This window comes from Rhyacophila brunnea, unplaced genomic scaffold (assembly GCF_057557595.1).
Source record: "Rhyacophila brunnea isolate RB1 unplaced genomic scaffold, BYU_Rbru_1.0 scaffold_10, whole genome shotgun sequence".
Lineage (NCBI taxonomy): Eukaryota > Metazoa > Arthropoda > Insecta > Trichoptera > Rhyacophilidae > Rhyacophila > Rhyacophila brunnea.
Window position 1 is genome coordinate 44,651,410 of NW_028232752.1, and position 11,399 is coordinate 44,662,808.

General features: G+C 31.0%; 1 protein-coding gene across 1 annotated transcript; it reads left to right on the plus strand.

Annotated features, from left to right (window-relative positions):
- The first annotated feature begins 1,406 nt into the window (after positions 1–1,406).
- On the plus strand, positions 1,407–11,095 carry LOC147079260 (pre-mRNA-splicing factor SPF27-like). Its single transcript, XM_085954903.1, has 5 exons — positions 1,407–1,436; positions 1,579–1,717; positions 9,564–9,665; positions 9,942–10,052; positions 10,833–11,095. The coding sequence occupies exons 2-5, from the start codon at positions 1,599–1,601 to the stop codon at positions 10,873–10,875; spliced, it is 375 nt and encodes a 124-aa protein (XP_085811029.1). The 5' UTR covers positions 1,407–1,436; positions 1,579–1,598; the 3' UTR covers positions 10,876–11,095.
- Positions 11,096–11,399: the final 304 nt, after the last annotated feature.

The window sequence follows — 11,399 nt, forward strand, 5'->3', positions numbered from 1 at the left end:
GCTGCCACGGAAATATCAAAATAAGCCAAGTCCGCACGGACTTGGTTGATTTTGTGACAAACTAAGCCATGTCCATATAAAAAATCCATTTTTTGAAGAATCTATAAAAATTACATGAAAACTAATAATGTGAAACTTATTAGTTTTAAACATTCTATAATCGCAATAATATAAACTTTCATCTTTGTGACCGTGTACACAAGGAAACAAAAAAGCTGTTTTTCTCCTTCTCATACATTATGGACATGGCTGAGTTTGAAATGTAGCGACACATCTATAGAGATATTAGGTTGGGGTAGGTTAGGTTAGGTTGGGTTAGGATAGGTTAGGTTAGGTACCTAAGGTTTTTTTTTTTTTAATTCGTTTATTGAATTCCTTGCTTTTTCGTACAAGGGTTATTACTTAAGTATTACATTATTCATATTTCATTTACATAATTTACAGTTAAGCACAATATTGTAAACATAAAGAAAATAATATATAAAATATAAAGAATATTAAAATATGTGTTAAAGTTAAAGTTAAAAAAATACAGAGATATTATAAATAAAATATAAAAGAAAAGAAAAGCATATTTTATAAAAATTTGTGTTAAAGTAATGAGATAAAAATACAGAGTTAGGTTAGGTTAGGTTAGGTTAGGTCAGGTCAGGTTGGGTTAGGTTGGGTTAGGTTAGGTTAGATTAGGTTAGATTAGGTTAGGTTTGATTAAGTTAGGTTAGATTATGTTCAGTTTGGTTCAAAAAAGATAGTTATACAATCTCATGACGGCATCTGCGCCACATTTACCAAAATTTTCATCGATGAACCGAAAAAGATATACCTAGGTGGTGTTATTTGGTTGTAGATTTTTCTACATCAAATAATAGGTATATTATGAACGATGGCAGCATGAATATATACCCATTTATATTACTGCTTTAAACATTATTTATACTGACACCTAAGCATCATTTTTGCGATTGCCTTATAATAAATTGTATTGCCGCAACAATTATTAGTTTGACATTTGTGAATTTCTACCTTTTCTTTGTGCGATATATTATTTATCGGTGAAAACAATTTTACAAATGTGTGCAGTTGTCAAAATTGAGTGAATTTATATTTACAATGAGTGATTTATGATTTTTGTTTTGTGAAACAAACTATTTTATGTGATTTCATCTTTTTATTTGTGAAATCATTTAATATATTTGAAAACTACTTTACAAATGAGATATTTTTTTTTTCTGAATTTTGATTATAGCAATGTGCGATTAATTCCCACCCGTTAAATAATTATTAGTCGCGGTGAGGAGAGAGGAGGCATTATAGCCATAGATAATATACGTAACATTTAGCTTATAGCAACACTTTTTAACGGTAAAAAAAAACAAAAAACTCATACCACGATGCCCGGCGAATTTGTTGTTGATGGTTCAGGGGTTAGAGAAGCGGTAAATAACACTAAATTTCATTTCTGAATTTACTTGTCTCGTATTATTTTATCCATTTATTCTATATGTTCAGTTATTTTGTCGATTGTTTGACAGATAATTTCATGTTATATTTTTCGCTTGTTTTTGTTATTATTCCTAGGCACTGTCCACGGTTGAAGAATGCCGACGACCGACAAAGAAACAATGGCGTCGTCCAAAAGTGCCAAGAAGAATTATTGCTCAGAAGAGTTATTGAATCCTCGTGCTCGTTTGCCACCTAAACCACGTTTGATAAAACGGTATGTCTCTTTTCAATATTAATAGTGTAATATACGGTAAATATACCATATGAGGCGCCGAGTCGCTAAAGTGGCTCCTGAGGGTTTTTTGAGTTTTGAGTAAATCACGAAAAACTGTTATGGACAGTGTGTTAACTTTATGTGTAATTTAAGTGGTTTTGTATCTTCTAGGTTAATTTTAAAAGTAAAATAAAACCTCAAATTCAATTTATATGCGGCAATATTCCAAATAAATCCATTTTAATTGTCCGGAGAGCGGACTTGAGTCACTCGTTGTCGCGAGGAGCAAAATTTGTTACTCATATTTTGACATTCCATGTCAATAGAGTCGAATTTGGCACTTGCGGGAACATGGTCGGCCGGAAATGACAGCTCAGTAACGGCCCGTATTTATTTCAATTAAATATAGGTATTTTAGAATTTATTTTGCTAAACAAATATTTCGTAGCCATACTTACCTACTAGCTGGTAGGTCTTTTTTTACATTGAATCTATTTAGCTTTTAATACTCCCGTTGCCACTATGGTCTCGCAGTTTAGAAATGACCTAAAATCATAGATACCCCACTTATTATTATGTATATAAACGTCTACTTTTAGCTATTTGTAGATAAAATATTTAGGCATAAAAAGAAAAATATGTAGGTAGTTGAATTGAATGTCTTATATGTAAAATTAATCATTTTTCGAAAGTCTAATCAATATTTTGATAAGACAGTGACAGGGCTATCTAGAAAGATATACGTTAGAGAAACGCGCATAATAGTAATGTAAACATGAGACACTATTTTAAAATGTCATTTGTTAGTCAGAGATAGAAATGTATGTCTTTGTTCAACATAATTCTGTGAAAAATGCATTCAGTGATAGCCTCCCATAATATATCGAACCTTGAAGTTTACATTTTTCAAATACATCTGACGATAAACGCCAGAGCAACCTTTAACGCAATGTTATTAATGTTCATTTTTCCGTGTTAACTTCGCTACATGTGGCGTTTTTTCATAAACAATTGACAAAAAGGGTCCATTGCCATTGACCATAATTCTAGTAATAAAATAATAAAGTAATAAAATCTCTCTCCCCGGATTTAGAATACGGACCCTTGTTGCAAGGTTGTGTAAGGATTACATCAGTTTGTGGGACACAAGCAATTGAAAAAAATCTCAAGCGGGCTAAATAAAAACAGCACAGCATGTGGCGTGGCGTATTCACATGTTCTACATGTTTATACTACGAGTATTATCATATTAGGCAATGCAATATGTTAAATATTGGCGAGGGTAATATTATTTCATTCTGTTTTAGAATTTTAGCAAAATAATACAATGCGATAAATTTCATAATATTGTTGTACCTACCCATTCAAATGTTGTATTCAAACCCAAATGTTAAACCCGTTTAAATAAATACCCTGCATTGAAATCAGACAGCTACAGAAAATGTAGGTATGTTCTAATGACTGGCATCAATAATAATATATTTGTATTTATTTATTATCGTTAACTGTAGCTTTGTAAATTGCGGTGCGGTGTAGTTAATACGATATTCTAAAATATCCTTTTTTTGACGATATTACTAATACCTACCAATATTAGTTTTTTTTTTAATTATAAAAGATTATAAATGAGACATTATTTTGTTGGTCCATTAAATTGTATTGTCGTCGTAAATCACTAATAATAGCTTTCATCCGAAAATAATAATGAGTCAGCAAATGCAATTCAAGTGCAACTAGGTAGTACACGTGGAGTTTCTTTTGTTTATGAAGTAGACACACAGTTGCAAAAAATATTTTATAGTGTTTGCAGTTACCTATGTTCAAACTTTCCCGTCGGAAAAATCGGTATAATATCTTTTAGTAGGTACAATGAATATTTACTTTTTTTTTTACATTTTTATCTCTTAATTTTATAAGTACCAATAATAAAATTATAAAGTAGGTACCTACTTACATACCTAATATGTAAATAAATAATCATAGTGAACCTGTTGTGTTTACATGATATTGTGTTATAATATTATATATTATTAACTATATAATATAATATGTCCATAAGATCGGTGGATTTTAGGTAGGTACAAGAAATTCATTTTAAGATTACTGAATCATTCTAATTTCATAAGTACTTACCAAATAATATTATTATATAAATAAATATGATCATACTCAATCTGATGTAGGTATATACATAATATTATACTATTATTTCTTAGTGGTGAAGTGTGGAGGTAGGCTGTCAAGATCCGACATAAATAGTGCATTGTGATTCATACGTACCTATTTGTTTTTCTTGAACGAGTACTACAATAATTTACATAGTATGGTGTTGGATAGTTTTAAAAAATCAGATAAACCCAGCCAAAATAAAACCATAATAAGTAGTTTCGGTACGCTTTGGGCAATCCGACAATTTTGTGCACACTTTTTCATTCATACTTATTTCTTTTCGTTGAATATAAAATACATTATATTATTACACGTCATGTTGTTGGTATTTTTTAACTCTTCAAGTGAAGCGCCTAGTTTCAGAAGCCCTAAAAAGGTTTTCATAAAATTTTGAGTTTGATATATATTTAGATATATGTTTTTGTCCACTATATATTGGACAAAATTAATGTAAGCAATAAAACTTAATGTGTTCATTAACATATATCGAAGCCAATATTATTCCATAATATGCTTGGTATCTATTATTTTATGTGGCGAACGTAATAACGAACGCCTGCACACGTGCTAGTCTACCTTACAACACCCTCGTCCGCTTCGGATGAATTAGCCATCCCCACTCTCCGTGAAATGCCAGCGTGTGTTCGTTGTTCCATTTAAAACAGATCGAGACACACCGTGGTTTGGTTATGACGTACATTTATCGATGTCCGATTATTATACACGATTATAAGATAATTGCATGTGATATACACAGAATAACATGTTATACGATGACTAAATAGTATTTAAAAACATACTTTACCTTTTGAAGCAATCAATTAGCTTTTAAAATGCCTTAAAATGCCAAATTTCTATCGGAACACTGAGTGGACGGCATGGGAACGGACGTAATTTTTTTACCATGGTAAGGGAAAGGTTAAAGTGGTATACATACACACATACATACATAAAAAAGCATTTTTTCGGAATAATGAATCGTTGTTTATCAAGGAGCAGCAAGCAAGAAATTACAGAAGTATACAAAATAAAAGAATAAGTGATTTCTGGGGATGATTGGAAATAAGTTGATTAAATAAAATATTAGTACAGTATAATCTCGTTAACTACAGGGGTCCCTAAAAATTTGATTTCGAATAAACGATAATCGCCATATACAAAATTTTTCCAAATATTTTTTTTTCGTAACTTGTATGGGGACTATTAAGTATGAAGTAGGTAATGAAAAATAATTTTAATCAATGTTTGCTGGAGTAAAGCCAAAAAACGAATTTGATGATGTAAGTCGAAACATGTGTCTACTTTTAACTAATTAAATACATCCCAAAAAGTATGTTTTTAAACCAAACGCAATCCTATGAGTAATCATATCAACATGTAAGTCATTTCCCATGACTTATTGAAATTATCAGAGTTGGTCTATGGCATAAACCAATACTAGGGTAGCGCACTGCCCAACCAAACCTATACACGGGTTATCAGCATTTAATATAGATATGTAAATATTTATATAAAGACCTTTAATGCGGTTATGTTAATTGATTTATCATAATTATGGATTCGCTTAGAAAGTCATCAAATGATTCAAAAATGTTCAATTAATAAGGGTCCCAATAATAATATTTTTTGACACAAACTAAAATTATGTTAAAAACTTTTATTTAAAAATCTTAATTACATCACGCTTAATATCCAATATTTACGGCATACTTTAAAAAAACGCATACGAAACTAAAAATTAATATGTGACACCACTGGATTATTCAAACAACTATAGCAAAAATTAATGTTTGGAATGCCCATTTTCAAATACTTTTCCTGGCGTAACGCATTACATCGACTACCTCATGGAATAACACACTAACTCTAAATTATCAACTTTTCAGGAGAGCAAAAAAACCATTCAAAAAAATGTGTAGCAAAAGCCGTTTATTATGTGCAAATATTATTTAAATTATAATTTATATCTTTAAATAGAGTATCATTTAAGCATACAATCAACTTTTGCAAGACAATACTTTGGGAAATAATACCCTAAATGTGTTTTTCCACGTTAAGTTTGACAACTAAAATATTACATCTAGATTTGGTGTGATTTTTCCCGTTTATATATTTTTAGAGGGTGTATATATCTATACTTGGTGTGTTTTTCCACGTAATTATTTTTTTTTTCTTAAAAAAAGTACCACGTAACTTGAGATGGTGTTTTTTTTCATGCTAATTCTGAAAGATAATCTTAAATATCTCGACTTAGAGAGATTTTTGTTTTGACTTTTATGGGGAATGACATACTATGTGCTCTTAGTGTTTTCTCTCTCGATGATATTTGATTAAACCAAAAATATGTTTAGATATTCTGATGGAATATGAAGAGATTTTTTAATTAAACAATATTTTATCGCAATAAACTGTATTTTAACCATTCAGTCAGTTTGAGGAAATTGTTTTACAGAACATAATATTATAGTAAAATAATTGCAAAGTTACTTAATGAATATTCCACTCAACATAATAATGATTGGTAGTATAAATTAAGAAATGAAAGGATAGTTTGTTACCTATATATTTTACGTAAATTACGTTGCAGCATTATAAACGTTATGTAAATTAAACTTTTTTAAATTAAGTATAGGAAAACTATCATATATAATATACAACTGTATTCTTAAAATTAGATTAAAATATGTAAAAATAGTACTTATAAGACTTCTATACTTCTATGCAGCTACTTATTTCTATCGCACCTCACTTAGCTGTTTGTAGATGCCAAAGGGAACAATTAATAGCCATCCTATCATGAACAGTGAGATTATAGATGGCATATTATTTTCTCTTATAATGAAAGACTCATACTTCACTTTGTGACACAGTTAAAACTTTTGTAAATCAAAACATGCTGTAACAGTTGTAATGTGATTTTCTTTTGCACGATTTATATCACCCTGTTTCATCTCTCTCGAACGTTCTGTAAATAATAAATGTTGCTGATAATCACTTTATTTTTTATTAAATATTTAATTTACTCAATTATTGTTTCCGTTCCTGTTTAGACGAATAAATACGAGAAAAATATGCCTTTATATTGGCGTTCAGTAGCAATTGGAAATTGATATTATTTTGATCCAAATCATATGCTATATTGGGGAAACATTTTCACCATATTCAAATTCTCGTCTTAATATTCTTTTTGGCTATTTTTTCTAACATAGTGGGATTCTTTTCTTATGAAATATATTATTAACATGTTCAATTATACTATTTTTTTTTGCTTCCTTGAGTGCATGAGAACGGTTGTTGTACCTGCCTTGACTATACAATAGCAATTCTGACTCTTCCTTTTTTTTAAAAGCACTCACCACCCACATATTTGAAATTGAAAGTGTTTGTAAAAACATAGTTTTACATACTTTTATTATTTTGTTATTGCATGACAAACCATAAATAAGTGCTTTTAAACGTCTTAAAGAAGCTGGTAGTTTTTGGGTTTTCTTTTGCACTGACTTGTCATATCGTAAGATGTAATCCCATTGTTTCTCATGATTGCCAATAATACAAAATGAATCAAAACTAACTTGACGTTCGGATTCACTCATTTTTTGGGCACATATTTGAATTGGCAAGAATTTTTACATAGTGCTTCCATGGTATTCAAATATTCTTATATTCATTCACATATTCTTCACCTGAATTGAATGCTTTTTTGGCTTTCTTCCTTTTACACAAGTCTTAAATTACAGCTCTCTTCTTTTTCTCGATTCAAGTGTGTCAATTTATAGTGAAAAAACTTTGTACAGATGCACTAAGTAGGTACAACGTCATGTCTGATGACGTGATGTCTACAAGTGCATTTATGTTTCAAGGTGGCAAAGTACTGACAGAAGTATACTGTTATTTATTATGCTCTAAAATAGAGCGATATATTTCATTCTGTGTAAGATCTGCTGGAGATATCGTAATTTCTTCGATCAAATCATCAATCATTCCCAAATCTCCTCCAAATTTTTGCGTCATAATGGCACACTGGAAGAACAACTAAACCCGACAATCCAGGATCACTAGGACTATTCGGAGTCTTCAGATGGGGATAAAATCAACCTGGACTATCCAATTTTCACCCAAACATGCAATAAACCTTTTAGACTTTTTTTACTACCATATTTATCATAAAAGTATAGTAAAAAGGTCAACACATGTGCAAAAATAGGCAAGTATTACCTTATTTACTTATCACAAGTCGTCATGGAATCAATACAAGAAGAATAATTATTGTAGGTTGTAAATTGAAATGGTGCAAATATGCATTTATACGATGCTTACTAATGATAGGAAGACGTTATAGTTTATATTACGAAACACAGAATATTATAAACATTGAAAATCCTGTAGGAGCCAATAGTACAGACAGAATATTTAAGGTTGAATCATTTATAATTATAACCTAAAAATGTGTTGTCTGAAATAGGAGATTTATTTTTTTATTGTTTCCATCCTTTATTTTATTAGTCTCTTGAGCTTATTGTAATATTCGCCGAGATCTAGTTGGCGACATATTAATTAAATGGAATAGTTCATAACTTAAATCCATTAGAATTTAAATTCAAATTCCAATAGTACCTACCATAGGCCGATAGTATTAATAATAATATTAAAATTAGTCATTTGTACACAATAACAAAAATAATACAATTCTACTGTCACAAAAGCAATTTGTGATAATGAAAGTAGGTGCGATTCATTACAAAGGATAATGATTTTTCAATACAGTGTTGTTATATGTTGATAAAGGCGAGATTTGAAGGTGAAAGTTGAATTAGTGTCATATTCCACGGTGAAATCATAGTTAAATGATACACTAAAATGATTTGTGTAGGGAGCATGTATATTTTTTCCGAGTAATAACACACCAACTACAAGTGGATTATTATTCCATGTAATTTAAGATTTTACAAAAAATGTTATATAATCATAACTCTACTTACGAGTATTATTTTAAACAGTATTTTGGGTGTTTTTCGAGAAAAAAATCCAAAAAAAAATTGGCTGGTGTGGTATTTTTTTCTATGCAACAATAGCTCAAAAAACATAAAACACACTATTTCGAATTGGTGTGTTATTACATGAGGCAGTCGACATCTCCAGCCAGCTGGATTTCTCAAACGCTTCCTTGATTCTTCTGGTTGAGATTCCCTTACAGTAACTAATGAAACATCCATTAATAATTAATAAAAACAATCAAATAGACGAAGCAAAATCATGACTTTTTCACTGTACACACGTGACCAGTTTGACACGATTGTATAGAGAATTTAAAGTACGTTTAAAATCAGCATTTGAATGGCGGCGTCTGATTGGTCGGTTATGAAGAGACAATTTAGCGACTCGTTATTTTTTCAAAGAGCGCGCTTGGCGACTCACGTCAATATTTATTTTGATTTTTTGACGAAATTGGAAGGAATTTGAAACTCTCAACTGGAAAAGTTGGTAGATCTATCAATATAGCAAATATGTACATTCAAAACTAATTTTATCAAAAAATTGCCAGGAGCTAGTTTAGCGACTCAGCGCCTCATATCATAGTTACCTAGATTGAATACTTAATTCGATAACTTCGAATAAATATCCATCTGACGAGATTTTTCTGTTTACTCTTGACTACTTACTTACTTTTATTCTTTAGGTATGAACTTCCACCACCTTTTGCAGGAAGTCTAAGTGATTTAACTGCATGGACAGAGGCTGTAGACAAGTCATTCAACCAATTCGAACGCCGTGCCGCTAGGTTGAAATCTGATTATTCTTATTATTAATATTATGACTCGAATCTGCAGGTATTCAGTGGTTCCAAGATATAAAAATAATAATAAAATGCGACTTCTATATTTTGACCGATGGGTCCATGCATTCTATCTATGGCAGAGATTATCGTAAACGATAAAACTCACACGTCTACTCAAAATCCTGATTCTCAGGGCTACTAGTAATTTTATTGTTATGGAAGTCTGTCCATATGAATTTTCTAGTGTAGTTTTCTTATATCACCATGATCTTTTTTTAGAGACGAATTTGAACCACTAGAATTGGAGGAAAAATTTGAGACTTGGATTGCACACATTGACGCCATGGTAAAAATCTATTCCAGATTTCGCCGCAGAGCAGCTCGATTAAGGTATTCTTCAATAATGTTTTTTATTATGATATCTCTCTTGAGATTGCTCTGTCATCAGACTGAAATATTGACTAGACTGATTTTTGGTTCTGTAGTACTATGGCTGTTTCCAAAGCACTAGTTCCAGCTTTTAACAGGTCTACCCCAACATTTTTTTTCTATCTTGCAAGTGGTTGGCCTCATGGCTTCCATAAGGGGGAGTTGACAGGGCTCTGGCCTGGGGGCCCGGGCGGGGCCCGGATTGGCGGGTCGACCAGATTAGTGATATAAATTTGAATTAAATATTTGCTTTAATTGTGAAAAAAGTCGCCTGCGGAATTGTTATCAAGAATATTAACATTTTAAAATATTTGGTTATGCGATGCAATTTTTGATGGTTGTGTCAATATTCGACAACTCTATAATCCTAGTAAGTAGGTAGATGCTTTCAAAAATACAAAAAAATGCTAAAATTACACTTAATAGGTACCCTTAATTTTACCTTGAATACCATTTGGAAAATGCGTGTACCTATAGCGTCACATTGCCTTTAACCTTAGCGATAAGTACGGGGGCCCGCCGAAGATTCTAGCCAGGGGGCCCGTTTCAGGATGTGGGGGCCATGGTTGGCCTACACTTATTTTGTCTTTTGGAAAATATCATTAAGTATAATCATATTCTTTCATTATGGATGGATGTCCCCTTGTATAAGCAATCTGGTGACTGATTTTACAAATACCGGCAATGAGATGATTATTATCAATTAATACTTAATAATTTTTTTACGTCATTATTTTTTAGGAAAACATATAGGAAAAATCATCAGCTACAAAATCCAAACTAGTTCAAATATAGATAACATTGACAATTTTCCTTTATTATCTGAAAGTTAAATATTTTTTTGGACATAAGGACATTCTATGACAATTAAGCGGATGTTTTAAAATAAAATGTGTATCTAACATGAAATAATAATGTAATTTAACAATATATCATCTTTTGAACAACATGTGTTTGTGTGGACAGAAAGAATATAGTTTGTGAATAAAATGAAATGAAACAAAGATTATTTTGTTCTTATCCAGATTGATTTTGATTACCCTTTCCCCTTATAATGGAATTATTAGAAATGTGTAATTATTTACAGATATAGGAAAATAAAGTATAGCAATACACTAATAATTATCGTAATAGATTTTTGGACTTCCGCCATGTGTCCTTTCCTCGGTGTTTTAGGCTCGTTGCAGAGGCCATACTCGAGAGAAAAGAAGAAGGAAGAACACAGTGGAAGCACAAAAATCTCTTTGAAAGTCTCACATATTATAAATACACTAATATGTAGCTGTGTGCCATAGGTAAGTTTCTTTA